Genomic DNA, 15651 nt, shown 5'->3' with positions numbered 1-15651 from the left:
AATGTTTCGAAAAAAAAAAACAGCCAAACAAAAGAGAATAAAATTGTTTGAATAAAATTAAATATTCACATTTTGCGCAGTTTTCGAACTAATTAGATACAGTTGACTAATTTAGAGTTTTAAAAAGTTTAAATCGTTAAATATATAACAGACAAAAATATTAATAATTAATAAAATTAATTATTTGTTATCAATGACCAAAGCCTTATTTTGAATCTCTTTGAAAAAACTATTTTGATCTTCTTGTGTGTCGTCTGAGCTTTATATGATATGCAGGAAAAAATATATAAAAAAACGAGTTCCCACGGTTAAAAATTTGGAGCTGAAAGTGTATGTATATACTTTGAAAAAATTCTCTAATTTTAAACCAAAATTTTTAACTGATTCAAACAGTTCTAGACTAATGGATGGTTGTAACCATTAGACGCGTTTTAAAGTATGGCTCAGTAAAATATATTAAAATTTCAGTAGGTATGTTCATTTGTTGATTCTACGACGGTTGACATATAGTCTAGAAAAAACATTTTACTATCCAAAATTCACAGAACACAGATTATACATATATTTTGCAGGAAATTTCTTGGTTAGAAACGTTACTAGCTTTTATTCAACCAGAGTGAAAATGAAATGAATTAGAATTTATTCTTGATTGTGCTGAAACTTTGTGAGTAGTTAATTAGTCTCTCCTTCAATCTTTGCCATATATGTGAGCATAATACGTATAATATAACGCTGTCAGCAGAATAAGTTAATTTGGTAGAAATTTTATCGAAAAAAATGGCCCTAGAAATCAAAACGGGAGTGCGTCCTTTTTCTGAAAACACCTGTTTTTTTATTTTATTTTGTCCCCCAGGTATATTTGGTCATCTAATCAGAGTCATGCAGCCAATGAGTAAGAATCTTATGGTGGAGCTGGTAGCATATTCTTCAATATTTTTGGTACTTCTGCAGACTGATCATACAAAGCCGCTCTCACGCAAGGTTGCGATTGTGTTTTTGCACGTCATTTTTAGTAGTTCCCAAACAGATTGATGCCTGCATCATCAAGTTCCTTGGTCGATCTCGCGAAAAATATAAATGTCTTGGATGAAATTGTGACCTGTTTGCCACTCAATCTGCTCGGATTTAGGGCACAGTTCAAGGCATAACATTTTCTATTAATATTTTTTTAAACAAAAACCAGTGAATCACCAGCGCAGTTTTGATAAGGAATTTTATTTTTTTTTTCTTTAAAGGCTGACGATGAAAGGACTCAATAGAATTATTGCTCCGTTGCTTTTTTATTTGAAGTGGCCATATATATCAGCATCATTTTGAGAAATTTAAAATTTCGGACAATGAACGAATTCCATTTTTGCTTTTCGGATGAACTCTGAATGACCACCCAATTCACACAAATTAATTTCGTATAAAGTATTAGAACTCAAAATCGATAGTAATTTTTTATTCACCTTTCACGTCATTAAATTATACAAATTCTACCATTTATGTGAGATATTACTAAAGAATATCTCCTTTCTCCGCGTCTGATTGCCCCCCTCTATCTAAAGCTATGTTTGAATAATCTTTTGCCCGCCTTTATATCTACCATTAATTTTACATTCCCTTTCTTTACCATTTACTATCGCCCTCTCTCCATCATTTCCCCCCCCCCCCCTGTATTCATTATTATCTGGAGATGCTTTTCATATATAACATGTATTGACAATCACCAGTACAGATGCAAGCTTTGAAAAACCATCAGAAAGATGACGACGCGCGTTGTTTTAGCATTTTTTGCTATTTGCTTTCTTGGCCTCAATTTTACGGTTAGTAATATTAATTCTTGAATTGGAATTGTTCAGTTAATAATCATTTTCATTTTGAAGTTTGCAGGGCCCGTAAATGAAACAAAGGGTAGGATGAATAATATTTATAATCAACATTAGGTGTTATTAATTAATTTCAAATTTGTAGCTGCAGAACCTTCTCCGAGGTTTGATTATGGAGGACACACTTATTACATACGTGCATCAGCAGTAAGAACCCAATCATTCATGCTAATGAACAGAACAGTTAATAAAATCCCCAATTAAGGTTGACTGGTTTGGCGCGAGAAATTTATGTAGGGAAGAAGGACTAGATTTAGCGAGCATTCAAAATTCCGCCGAGAATTCCGCTATTTTGTCCGCTATAAGTAAAAGCTACACATAGTACAATGGTTGTATTGTTTAACTTGTAGTTTGTTTTTCCTTAAAATTACAGGCGCCTATAGCGAATCGTTCTGGGTGTCTGGATCGGATCAATGGCAAGAAGGCAATTGGTACTGGGACTCAACAGGAGTGGATTTTGGGTCAAATCCTTTTTGGAGTCCTAATCAGCCTAATAATTCCGGCAACTGCCTCAGACTCTGGAACGATGTTGGTCATCTCTGGGACGATGAGGACTGTGTATCAAAGCATGCGTACATTTGTGAGACGCAGATTAGCCTATGCACTTAAGCTATTATACAAGCATATAACAATTGTTGATAATAAATTTTCTCTTGCATTAATGTGAAATAATGGTTTTTACTCTAAAACCTACTGTTTTTAACAGCCAATAAATAACTTAATCGGCCCCGAGTACAAAGGTTTCCAATTTGGAATGGTGATATTTTAAACTAAAAAATTGAAGCTCCTAAAAAAGATTGACATTTTTAGCTTCATTTTTAAAATCAGTTTTTGTTTCATAAAAAAGCAGATTTCTTCATCATCAAATTTTTAATTTTTGGCCTTATGCCTCACAAAAACACAAAGCTTACAATTAACATAAGGCATGCTTTGATTATGAGAGTATATCAGGTACCACTGGCTGTCAAATATTAAAGATGGCAAAAACAGGTTAATTAAATGACTCAAAAAAGCTCTAATAACTTGGTTCAATGAGCTGGTTTTCCCACTTAACCAGCGAATTTACGGACAAATGTCTTGTTTTTAATCGTTTAATGAAAAGACCTCGGTGCGGTTAAACTAAAAGATGTCCAAATTAAGCACAAACTCCTTGTGAAGGCAAATTTAGAAGACGCTTTGAATTTAAATCTCGGCTCTTTGAAGCGGCTAAATTTTTAATAAAATGTCACACTCCTCTGCAGCCACTCGGACTCTTATTTTATTTTGCTCATTGTCAGCGGTGGTGTTCTTGGTACCCGATGAGATTTTACAATTGGTACACGGCATCTGTTATGACTTCATAATAATGACCGAAATCCTAGTTTTACCCTGCCACAAGATTTTTATTAAATTATCCAATCCTTTGCTTTGCATTTAAAAAGCATGAATGCTACGCTAGCTCCATCGCACATTTTCACGCAAGCCCCCAAACAGGAGAAACCTAAGCCCACCAATCAGGAAAACATTAACCTCCAGTATTAATCTCGATGAAAATAAATGTGAACGTTTTGATAGGTTTTTAATGCAATTAGTACTTAACTGCGTTAATTTTGATGACTTCTAGCTGGAGGGAGGGATGAGAGAAGGGGAAGCGAGAGTTAAAGGTATAGGAGTAAAAAGAGTAGGGAAGAAATAAGATTATGCAAAAACAAATGTTATCTCAAATCTTAATTTTATAAAATCGTGACAATATCGATTTTTATCAAACTCAGCGATTATAATATAAAAGGGAGACTCTGAATTAAAATAATCAGGCATTCTAGTTGAAATCAGCCAAAGATGAACACCTACAAAGCGTTTTTAGTTGCCGTTTGCTGCTGCACTGCTGTGCTGGTAAAAGACTTCAATTTACTCTGAATCTTTTATATCGTGTTTAATTTTGTGCTTTCATAGGGTGTTACTGGTACCGAAAATTCGAATAAGGGTAATATGATCAAATTACACTCACTTTTCCCTAAAAATTATTTTGTGCAACTTACAGCTCTGAGATGGACGTTCCAAAATAGCTTCTACGAGTTGGTCACTGATACTGAGGTATTCTCTTGAACATACACATTAACATAAACAGTAATTATAATTATTTCAACAGCTTGGTTGGGCGCAAGCCAAGAACGAATGCAGAAGAAAAGGAATGTGGCTAGTGAGCTTTGAATCCGATGAAGAATACTATACAGTCCTCGAATTTATAAGTATTTAAAATTTTAAATAGGAATGAGAAAAATACTGACAAGTTTTTTTCTATGCAAAGAACCGTTGAAAATGATATTTTGGACGTCGGGTTCTGATGACGGTCACGATGGCGAGTTTTATTGGGAGGCAACTGGGAAAAGTATCGGATCTTTCACTAGCTGGTTACCTGGTGAGCCAACAATTGGGACTGACCTTGAGCACTGCCTGCAGATGGCAGACTATAATGAATTTCTCTGGAGTAATGAAGATTGCAACAAAACGGCAAATTATATATGTGAGGGAGAGGTTTGCCCGTGATCTGCTCTTAACTGATGTGTGAAATGTTTTTGTAAACTTATTCAATAGAGTAATAACCAATTGATAGAACTGAAAAATAAAGAAATTGAAATGGACAATATTGTTTTTAATTTGTTGGGAAGTTCACGGATCAATTAGCATGTTAAATATTTATATTTCATCACTCATAATAATTTTGGAGTCAGAGAAATAGCACTATATCAATTTATTCCACAGAAGTTTTTTAATTGGTTCAAATTCCTTTTGCTAGAAAGAGATAAGCAAACAAAAAACCAAGCTTGAACCTATATAAAAGGTAAAAAAATTCATAATTGTTAAAAAAAATGGAAGCAGAAAAATGCATTGATCTCTATCTCAATTGGAAAAAGATCAAAAAGGCCACCGGAACAAATATAATTATTATTCATTTTAATGTGTGATCCTTTTTATTTTCAATAGCATAGATGGAAAATGTGTGTCTGTGAAGATTTAGAAAAAATCAAATCAACATTTCTAACGTGCTTATTTAATTATTAATCTTCATTCAAATACACAGCAATATATTACTTATTAATAAAAGTTAAGACGTTATGCAATTTGTCTCGCATTTGAGTTGCGAAATTTGCCTAATACTCAACACTATAATCTCATTTCTCCGAGAAAATCTATAGAAAAACTGTGGATTATAGAACTTTCATGATATTTTAAACAATAACTATAATAGTTAAACCCTCTTATTCAAAAAACTAAAAATGTAAAACGTACGTTATTTTAGTATTTCTTGTCAATTTTGTTTTAGTTTATTCACTCTTAAATTGTATCTTTGTTTGATAAAAAAGTATTGATTCCTCATTTTAAAATTTTTGTGAGAAAAGGTCGATCTCCAATCAGCTCAAAGACGTCATTGGAGCTCAGAGTGTCCTCCTTCAGAAGGCTCTCAGCAATCTGGTTCAACCCCAAATATAATACTTAATCGCATCAAAAAGTTAAAATGTCAAATTAATTTCTAAAGTTCAGTTCTTTTTGTGCCGCGAGAGAACATCTGTAGTTGTGGTCTTCAGGGCTCTAGCGACAAGCTTGTGCACTTAAGCGTCGATCATCTTGGATATTTCCTCCGAAAAAGGCTTGCGTTCGCCGCCGAATTGTGAAATCCAACCTTCTTCCTGAACCAAAATTCAGGGTGGTATTAACTGCAAAATATTTATTTTTAGTGATTTACCATTAAGAATTTTTAATTATGTAACAAAAACAAACCATTGAGTTAATCCTAGTTCTTTAATAATCCCTTGTTAATTTAATTCGATAAATATTTGTATTTTTTATAATTAAAATTAATAATCAAATATTATTATTTAACATTGCTATGCGAGTAGGCATCCTGTGTTGCTCTTGCGTTGCGCCAGTTGCCTAACAAGCCTAATTCTGCGCGCTTGTGTTGGCAGCGGTCTGAAGAGCAGCGCCATCCTATCCTAGCGATTTTTGGTGGTATATCGCTGAGGCAGCGGTGATTGCTAGTATAATGGCTCACAACTGAATGAAACACAAATTCAAGTGTTGCAAAAATCGCTCAAAAATAAACAACAATATAAATTTAACCCTTTTGTTGGAACCCTCTGTGAAAAAAATTGAGGCAGCGATAATAAACTGAAATTTTGCGATGCAGGTCACAATACGCGTCTTTTTCTTTGTACCGGTTAATCTGTCCAGCTTTAATTTAACAGAATCAGTTAAATGATTGACAACTCTTATATCAGATTTATATAAATATGTGCAAGAAGTTGTAACATTAAAAAATTTCTGCTGCTTGAAGATATCTGGAAAATTACAACTCATAATTGATATTATTTTTATTGAGTCAATATACACATTGATTTTTGATTTCCTAAGAATATCGCTTCTTTTAGCATCGCTCAGCGCCTCTCTCTATCTATACTTTTATTAAAAAGTCGATTTCCTCTCCTTAATCTTATATCAACCAATTCACTCTTGCCCTATCTCCAACATTTCCCCACCTGTATTATTTATTATTATCGGGAGATGTTTTTCAATTATAAATAACATTGACGGTTAGTTTGTCTGAAGCAAACTTAAAAAATCCACAAGAAAGATGGCGCATGTTTCCTTAGCAATTTGTACTATTTTAATACTTGGGCCCAATTTTACGGTTAGTTGTTTAAGAGGAAGGCTAATAATAATTTTGTAGTCTGCAGAGCTCGTAAATGAAACGAAAGGTAGGAATGAATAGTACATATAAAGTTGACTAATTAATTTATTTCAAACATTTAGCTTCAGAACCTTTTTTGAGTTTTGAGTTTGGCAATAGCACTTATTACGTGTACTCAACGTTTGTAAGAACGAAATCATTTATGCATAAATGAAGAAGTTAAAATCCACTTTTTAGGTTGGCTGGTTTTCTGCAAGAAATTTATGCAGGCAAGTTGGACATGATTTAGCAAGCATTGAAACTGCCGACGAGAATGCCGCTATTTTCAACGCCATTAGTAAGCCATATCACAATGATTGTTTTTTTTACTTAATTTATGTTTTTCCCTAAATATTACAGGCTCATATTTTAGAGAATCATTTTGGCTTTCTGGATATAGACGGAAAGATGGTTTTCTTTACTGGGATTCAACTGGGCTGGATATCGGGGAAAATCAATTTTGGGGCATTGATGAGCCAAATGACTCCGGTCCCTGCCTCAGACTCTGGAACGAAGTTGGCCATCACTGGGATGATGCTGAATGCAGTTTTCTTAATTGGTACATTTGTGAGACGCAGCCGAAAACATGCTTTTATTAAGTTGCAAGTTTATGGCAGTTGATGCGATACTGAATTTAATCTTAAATCATGATGTCAAATAAATAAACTGGAACTTACAATTTCTGCTCGAACGTGTGATGGAAGAATACAAATTTGAATAAAAAAAATAATATACCAGGCGCTCTCGTAATGTACACAGCAGCTGTTTCTGGCCTCATCTGCAGTAATTTACCTCCAAATCAAAATTCGTAGCTCTACAACATCAGCTGCAGAGAATTTTGAGTCAGATATCGTTGAAAACGTCCACCTGCACTCAAAACTGGTATTTTCTATGTATGTTTAATGCATATTAAAATTATGCTGGAATAATATCTTATTTCTGAACGACTTCTTTCTGGAAAGTGAGGTGAGAGAAAGGGAAGAGAAATAAAAGGAGCGATTTAAACAGAGGAAAAGAAGAGGGAAGTAAAACAACAGCTGCATCAAATTAATTTAATTAAATCGGTATCATTTTCTTATCGAAGCTAGAGATTATAAGTTAAAACAGGAGCTTTGTTAAAATAATCAGGCATTCAAGTTCTAATCAACCATAGAATGGACTCCTACAGAGTATGTTCAATAACTTTTTTCTGCTGCATTATTGTGCTGGTAAAAATACTTAAATTTCCTCTTACTCGTTAATATTTTGTTTTATTTTATCGTAGGTCGTTACTGGTACCGAAAATTTAAGTAAGGGAAATACGGTCATAGGACACTCACTTTTCAAAGCAAATATTAATTTGAAACTTACAGCCAAGAGATGGACGTTCCAAAATAGTACCTACGAGTTGAATACTGCTGATGAGGTATTTATTCTCTGTTGGACATGCACTGCTGTCTTCTAAAGAGCAATGTATTATTTGAACAGCTCGAATGGGTGCAAGCCAAGAATGATTGCCGAAGGAAAGGAATGCGGCTAGTGAGCATTGAAAGCGTTGACGAGTACTATACAATCTTGGAAGTTATAGGTATCCAATTTTAAATGCAAATACGGTAAATACTTATAATTTTTATATCTTGGAAAGCCCCGTTCAACTTATCAATTTGGATGTCGGGTTCTGATGATGGTCAAGAGGGTGAATTTTATTGGGAGGCAACTGGTCAACTCATAGGACCTTTCACTACCTGGTATCCTGGTGAGCCGAACAACCTGAAAGGCAACGAGAACTGTATGCAAATGTCGGGCTATCAATATTATCTCTGGAGCGATGAAGATTGCGACGTTTTGGCAAATTATATTTGTGAGGGATATCTCTGCTCTTAATTGACGCATGAAATGTTTTCTTTGAAATCATTATCATTAATTAATTAAAAATCTTGCAACGTAATTATACATATATGAGTGAGCCTGTTTACAGGTCTTCTTTATTTTCCACAGCATCCATTAAACAATACTTTTCCGAAACAAATAATACCCAAATTTATTATTTGATGCATATTCATTTAAATAAGGAATATAAATTATGTTCGTGTCGCATTAATTTGTGTTGCACCAGTTGCCTAGTATACTCTTCACTGTTTTCCAGAAGTGTCGCCCTCATTCTTACATAAAGAACGATTACATTATGCTACACATTTAATATAAATTATGTACGAGCACATTTGCGACAAGAGCGAAATTTTCTAATCCTGATAAGATAAAAATCTTGTTTACTGTGATTAAAAATAAGCCTGGAGCTTGATCTGAAGATAGAAAATCACTTTTCCATGAATTACGCTCCTCATTTCTTTATTGATCTCTGTAAATCGATTCCATTCGCTGAATCCCTCCTCTCCATTTTCCACTACTTATCTTTCATTCCCTCCCTTTTCTCATATTCCACTCACTCGGGCTCTCACATTTGAAGTTCCCCTTCTTATTATTTTTATCTTGACATGAGTTTCATATATAATATCGAGGCTTAACAAGTCTAAAAGTCAAATCTTTTAAATCCGTGAACCGTGAATGATATGATGAAAATTGCTGTAGCTATTTGTGAAATACTCTTGCTCGGCCTGAGTGTTACAGTGAGTAAAATTATATCTCAATGATCTTTAAACTAACAAAGCACAACATATTTTCATTATTTTTTCAGGCTGCTGGACCTGAAGTGGGGATAAATGGTGAGTTGAATTTTTAAATAATCAAAATCCAAAATGATAAACTAATATACAAAATAACTCCAGACGAGCCTTCATTGTTGAAGTTTGACTACGGGAATAGCTCTTATATTTTATATCACACAGCGGTACGGATCCAAGCATTGATTTAATTTTTGAATAAAAGTGAAAGTTATTTTTAGGTTAACTGGTACACTGCTAGAAATAAATGCAGGCAGCAAGGACTGGATTTAGTGAGCATTGAAACCGAAGGCGAAAATACAGCTATCTTAAATGCAATCAGTATGCAGTCCCGAAATATCATTATGTTTTAAACCAAATTTATTTTAGATCATCTCTAATTTTATAGGTTCTTTCAAAATTGAGTCATTTTGGACTGCCGGATCAGACAAATGGCAAGAAGATTCATGGTACTGGGATTCAACTGGATTGGACTTCGGGCCAACACAAAACTGGACTCCAGGTCAACCTGATCATTCTGGGAACTGCCTCTTACTGTGGGCGAACGTAATTGGTCACCTCTGGGATGACGCTGACTGTTTGCATCTGAATCGGTACATTTGTGAGTCACAGACGTACATTTGCTCTGAAACAAGTCCATGAAGTTTCCTGATATAGCAAATGTACTTTCACTTTACTGTGAAACTCCCGGAAATATAAAGAGCAAAAAATAAACTGTTGTTTGTCTTCTTAGCTTCGCGCTAATTTACTAAGGATTGATAGCTAGCGAAATTTCAAATATAAATAATTAAATGACACGCTCTTCTTGCTGTACAGCAGCAGCTCCGATCGGTAGTACTTTGCCTTCAAAACAAAATTAATAGAGAAGTTTGCTGCAGAGAAATCTGAATGAGACGTCCAACTTCACTGATTGCTGAGCAATTTTAAAAGTAGAAAATGAGAGCGAAATGGGGATAACCCCGCCACTCATCCTCTTTGTTTAATAGTGGCATTGCTCATCTTTAAAGCCATTAATTTTCAACTTAATGAAGCCTTAATGGAAGCTTCCCAATTTCATGTTGGCCAGCATGCTTTTAATTTGATGATGTACGTGTGATTAAATTAAATCATTCGAAAATAGGCAAACTGTGTTGCATTGGCGTTGCACCGGTTGTCTGTTTTAGCAGTCCGATCCAACTTTCGCTATTTCTTTTCCACCCATATATTGAACCGTGCAAGTTCAGGTCCGTTAATATATGCATCAAAGTGATTTCCCTATGAACTATGAAGAGAGTAACTTAATACTTAAACCTCTTTCTACAGAAATTAGCAAATCAACGTAGGGTCATGATATCAGGTGTTAATAGCAATTCGCATCATGAATGATAGTTTGATTTGAATTTTATTTGCTATTGTATCGCGATTGATTAACTGATAAATGAAATAGTTACTATGCGGGCATTTATTATGTCTAGAATAATAATTAATCTTTTCGAGATATTAATTTACAGGGGCTTATTAATTAAAAAAGTGAACAATTAGAAAGCTAAAAATATTAAATTCAATCTCAAATGATCTGGAATTTTCACTGACGAGGAATCGAGTGTGTGATTCTGGAACTTACTTGTATCAGGAAGTTCCAGTGCACAGTATTGAGGACAAATCATCACAAACTCGTAATTTTTTGCTCATTTTATCCCTGTCCGAGGACCGGAGGACCGAGAAGGGCGCGCACTGCACTAGCACGAATGCTGAAACCCGGGTCCCAATAACACCGCGAACGGATAACATGGGCGCACCGGGCCGCACAGGGACCCAGCCCACTCAAGGGCCACTTGCCTCCGCACCGAGGACTCTGCATTGAAACGCTAGACATTCGTCCCGTGAAGCCAAATCACGCATGCTGGAAAGGTGCAAACCAGCAAGTAGCGAGTCGGCGCCGGTGCGCCTCCCAGCCCGTTGAGCAATTTGAGCAATTCGAGTCACTAAACTAACCACTTTTTGCCATTTCTGACATTGGGTAGCCAGTATTAGATCTCCCAACTGCTCAAATACCTCACATTGCTTTGACACTCCTGAGAGTGCCTTAACAATGCGAGCCAACGGGCTGGTTTTTAACTTCCAACAAATTTTTACCGGTTTTGATTATTTGTCTAGTTTTGTTGGGATACTTTAATTATTTTGTTTATTTATATTTTGTATTGTCTTTTGTTCAGGACGAATTAAAATTTTCAATTCATTGTAGGAAAGGTCTAGGTCCAATCAGCTCACCTACTTCTCCAGCACTCAGGGTGTCCACTTTCAGAAGGGTCTCCGCAATCTGTTTTAAACCCAAATATATATTTAATTGTATCAAAATACCATCGGTCGTAGTTCTCACCAACTTCAAGTCCTTTTTGTGGCTTGAGAGGAGATCGGTTGTGGTCTTCAGGGCTTTGGAAACGAGCTTGTGCACTTCGGCGTCAATCATTTTGGACATATCCTCTGAGAGCGGCTTGCGTTCGCCGCCAAAACTCAAAGGTCCAACCTTCTTGTTCATGCCCAGATGCGCAACCTAAATAAGACACTATTTCAGAAAATTTATATTTTCTACCATTTTATAATAAATAATTAAAAGACAATTCAGGCCGAAAAAATATTGTTTTTATTGATTTTCCATTAAAAGTTTTCAATTTTGTAAGAAATAAATTATTATTAAACTGAGTTAACGCCAATAAGCGGGAACCGCTACATTATAAATCATATTAGAGTTCAGTTTTAATTTTAAGTTTTTTAGAAGAAGAAACTTAGAACGTAAATTTCAAAAGGCACAATTATTTCGTTTTTTGAAATATTTTTAAAATAATGATTTCTTACGGTTCCGTAAGCCAACTTGGTGACGACTTGCAGGTCGGAGGTGGCCCCTGTGGATATGACGCCGAAGGTCATCTGCTCGGCCACGCGGCCGCCGAGCAGGACGCACATCCTGTGGAACAGCTGCTCCTCAGTGTGCAGCTGCAGGCTCCTCGGCCTAAACTGCGTGTGTCCCAGAGAGTCTCCACGAGCCTTAATGGTCACCTTCAGAAAATACACATTTTAAATTTTAAATTAAAACAAAAAAGCTTCACATAAGAATAATCAAAATCAAACTATCATTTTTTCTCAATTTTCGTATTTTAGCTTTTTGTCGATAATTTTTTATGAATACTAATTACTTTGACGAGGGGGTCGGCGTGCTGTAAGAACCAGGCGGTGACGACGTGTCCAGCCTCGTGGTAAGCAACGACTTTGAGTTCCTCAGGACTGACATCGAGCTGCGCCTGTCCCATGCCGACCTGCGCCCTGTCGATGGCCTCGTACAGATTCTCCCTCTCCACCGAGCACTGGTTGTTTCGGGTGGCCAACACGGCCGCGTCGTTGCACACTCCCGCAATTTCCGCTCCTAATTTTTAATAAAATATTTATTGCAATCTAAAAGAGAAATAATAAAAACCTGTAAATCCCGGAGTGAGTTTGGCCAGTTCTTCGGCAATTTCAGATCGTTTGATTGCGATGTCCAGGTGAATCGGTTTGAGATACTTTTCGAAAAGGTCAGTTCTGCCCTTTTGGTTGGGTGCCGGCACGTTGACGAGCCGGTCGAACCTTCCAGGTCGCATTATAGCTGGGTCAAGGGAGTCGAGCCTGTTGGTCGCTGCTAGGATGATCACTCGCTCTTTTGCCTTAAATCCTGAAAATCACAAACGATTATTTATTTATTTATTTATTAATAGAATTTTATTTCACAACTGTTTTGGGTTTTCAGACCTTTGCTAATGGCAAACTGTATGTAATTAAATTATTTGAGTTTAATTTTTACAAGACAAATATTAAACAACACAGTTTCGAGATTCTTTGAGCATGATTTTAAAATTATTTGGAAGACGAATATAATTATTTTGCACTGTTTCTCACTATTTACCCCCTCGAGATTTTATGGTTTTCCCGATTTTCCTGAATTTAACCATTTTTCAGGAGCAAAATGAAGTAAATTTCATTTTTCTGGCAATATTTTAAATTATTATTCATGAATGGATAATCTAAAAAAATGAAACCAGAAGTTTTAACTCTTTTTTAAATGGTTTCCCAGATTCAGAAGTGGTGTAAACGATTTTAAGTGGAGCTTGTAGTCTTAAAATTGTGATTTTTTTACTAATTTAAATTCTTGAAGTGAAGCAATCGCAGTGGAAAAAATATGCCATCATTGTCTTATACTTATAATCAATCCCAAAGCCAAAAAATAACTAATTTTCCTTACCATCCATTTCAATCAGCAGTTGGTTGAGTGTATTTTCTCCCTCATCAGAGCCACCACCGACACTGCTCGCTTTCATCCGCTTTTTCGCAATGCTGTCGATTTCGTCGATGAAAATAATGCTCGGCGAGTGTTTCCGTGCAAATAAAAACAACTGGCGAACCTAATTTTCAAATTAAAATACCTTAAAATAGTTAAATTAATATAAAACTCACTCTTTTGGGGCCGATTCCAATGTAGACCTCTTTGAACTCTGGTCCAGACATGGCGATGAAAGTGACGTTGGCCTCGGCCGCTGCGGCCTTGGCCAAAATCGTCTTTCCCGTCCCTGGAGGCCCGTAGAGCAGCGCTCCTCGCGGAATTTTCGCCCCCATGGCGGTGTAGATTTCGGGGTAGCGCAGAAAGTTGACCAGCTCCATGATTTCGATTTTTGCCTGGTCGCAACCAACGATGTCACTGAAGCATTTTTTTAATTAATTTCTGTAAAAAATTCTTCTATTAATATTACCTGAAGTTGAGAGCAAGGTCAACATCTCCGCCGATAATTGCTCCTTTTGGGGCTGCAGAAGAATCTGATTCTTTTTGAAAAGCGTTGTTAGAACTGAGACGTGGCCAACCGAAAAAGAAAAAGACCAAAGCTGAGAAGAAAGAATTAAATATAAAATTGTTCCTGATGTGTTCCAAGTACCGGAGGTTAAAAGGACTGCAGGAACGAATCGGAGGATTAATTCGAAAATCTCTAAGAGTGTGTTCATCAGGCGCACTTCGCTCTTGTGTGTGATGGGAAGGGAAATGTTCCTCTGCTCCTCCAGTTTGCTCACTCTCGACTCGAAACTGCGAAGGCTGCCGATTCCAAACCAAACAACCTATTTAAAAATAGATAGAAAATTAATTAATTTCATCAGGAAACAAAATAATTATTTAAAAAAAAATAAAAACCAAAGAGCTCTACCTCATTTTCAGGACTACTTGTTAACACCCGGACCCATTCCTTGTTCACGACTTGCACTTCTTTCACCAAATCCTTGTCCAGATAACTATAAAAATCAACTATGTATCAGTTAAAGTCGGGGACAGATTAATTTTGAAGCACCTGTCTACGAATTCCGTCCAAGAAATTTCTTTCTTTTTGTTGGGTAGAATTTTAAACGCCGCTGCTCCCAAAGTCACGGCGCCTAGCAGCCACAACATGTTTTCAGCAAGAAATTTTAAAAAAATTTGATGTGATTTCTTTCAAAACAGAACTAAATTAATAATCGCTAGTTAATAAATGCCAAATCTAATTTGTCTGTTGCAACAAATAACTTTTAAATATAGCAAACAATCAAATAAATAAATAAATTGATTGTTGTGAGAATAATGTGACAAATTATAAAACAAGCAAATTAAAAAGGTATTTTGTAATTATAAAGAGATGCCAATTAACCTTGAAAGTAAAGAGTCTAGAGGTCAAAGATAAATGCAAAAAATCAAGTTCGTTTTAAATTTTATTTGAGCTTTATTTGTATGTTCTGCTATAAAATAGACACTGCACATCTGTTGCTTCTAAGAACTACACAATTGAATTTTATTGTCATCTTATTTTCTTATTTCAAGGAATTTGAGATATTAAGGAATAAATATCCTTGTGAGCAATGTCAAAAGACAAAGCAAATATGTACTTGGATAATCGAAACACTTATGTATAAATTACAACAATGAAATTACACCGATGTGAATATTTTCTAACATTTCTACATTTTTTTTTCACAGCAGGGTAACAGCAAACTTACTCTTGCTAAATTGGAGATCAGGGGCGAACTTTTTTACTGTCAGAGTTTTTTCATCACAAACCATCACATTTATAAATAAGTTACAATTATAGAGCTGTGAAATTTTTACTCCAATTGACCAGGTTTCCGAGCTAAGCAAAAACCAAGCAATTTTAAATCATATTTAAATATCTTCTGAGGAAATATCGCAGGTTTTCACAAAATTCAATATTTTTAATACATTTTTAAAGTCTGATAAAATATTTATTAGTTTTTCAATCAATATTTCCCTATTCATAGGTATAGTTTGTTATTGTTGTGTTATTGGCACCTGGTGTTTTCATATACCACAGGATGAGCTGAGTAGAGATTTTAGTATAAAAAACCTTTAAATTCACAGCCCTGTGATTAT

General features: G+C 35.4%; 3 protein-coding genes and 2 long non-coding RNA genes across 5 annotated transcripts; 4 read left to right on the top strand and 1 right to left on the bottom strand.

Moving 5' to 3' along the window:
* The first annotated feature begins 1727 nt into the window (after positions 1-1727).
* On the top strand, positions 1728-2543 carry LOC135941050 (uncharacterized). Its single transcript, XR_010574943.1, has 5 exons — positions 1728-1808; positions 1869-1896; positions 1957-2018; positions 2077-2176; positions 2245-2543. It is a non-coding gene; the product is annotated as an uncharacterized LOC135941050 (long non-coding RNA).
* Positions 2544-3678: 1135 nt separating this feature from the next.
* On the top strand, positions 3679-4495 carry LOC135941263 (lectin subunit alpha-like). Its single transcript, XM_065486619.1, has 5 exons — positions 3679-3743; positions 3804-3834; positions 3892-3944; positions 4000-4099; positions 4159-4495. The coding sequence occupies exons 1-5, from the start codon at positions 3690-3692 to the stop codon at positions 4395-4397; spliced, it is 477 nt and encodes a 158-aa protein (XP_065342691.1). The 5' UTR covers positions 3679-3689; the 3' UTR covers positions 4398-4495.
* A 3322-nt stretch (positions 4496-7817) lies between these two features.
* On the top strand, positions 7818-8562 carry LOC135940994 (uncharacterized). The gene is made up of 4 exons (XR_010574940.1): positions 7818-7868; positions 7932-7984; positions 8047-8146; positions 8204-8562. It is a non-coding gene; the product is annotated as an uncharacterized LOC135940994 (long non-coding RNA).
* Positions 8563-9101: 539 nt separating this feature from the next.
* On the top strand, positions 9102-9953 carry LOC135940488 (C-type lectin 37Db-like). Its single transcript, XM_065485396.1, has 5 exons — positions 9102-9185; positions 9254-9281; positions 9345-9406; positions 9461-9560; positions 9628-9953. Exons 1-5 carry the CDS (start codon positions 9129-9131, stop codon positions 9879-9881), a joined length of 501 nt encoding a protein of 166 aa, XP_065341468.1. The 5' UTR covers positions 9102-9128; the 3' UTR covers positions 9882-9953.
* Positions 9954-11404: 1451 nt separating this feature from the next.
* On the bottom strand, positions 11405-14681 carry LOC135941093 (AFG3-like protein 2). Its single transcript, XM_065486369.1, has 11 exons — positions 14582-14681; positions 14441-14525; positions 14177-14354; positions 13997-14126; positions 13704-13944; positions 13492-13651; positions 12691-12924; positions 12413-12639; positions 12075-12275; positions 11599-11772; positions 11405-11538 (listed from the first exon to the last, which is right to left on the bottom strand). The coding sequence occupies exons 1-11, from the start codon at positions 14677-14679 to the stop codon at positions 11455-11457; spliced, it is 1812 nt and encodes a 603-aa protein (XP_065342441.1). The 5' UTR covers positions 14680-14681; the 3' UTR covers positions 11405-11454.
* Between the last annotated feature and the right edge of the window lie 970 nt (positions 14682-15651).

This window comes from Cloeon dipterum, chromosome 3 (genome assembly GCF_949628265.1).
Source record: "Cloeon dipterum chromosome 3, ieCloDipt1.1, whole genome shotgun sequence".
In the NCBI taxonomy this organism is placed as follows: Eukaryota; Metazoa; Arthropoda; class Insecta; order Ephemeroptera; family Baetidae; genus Cloeon; species Cloeon dipterum.
The sequence above is the reverse complement of the archived record's forward strand: the minus strand, read 5'-3'. Positions and strand labels throughout refer to the sequence as shown.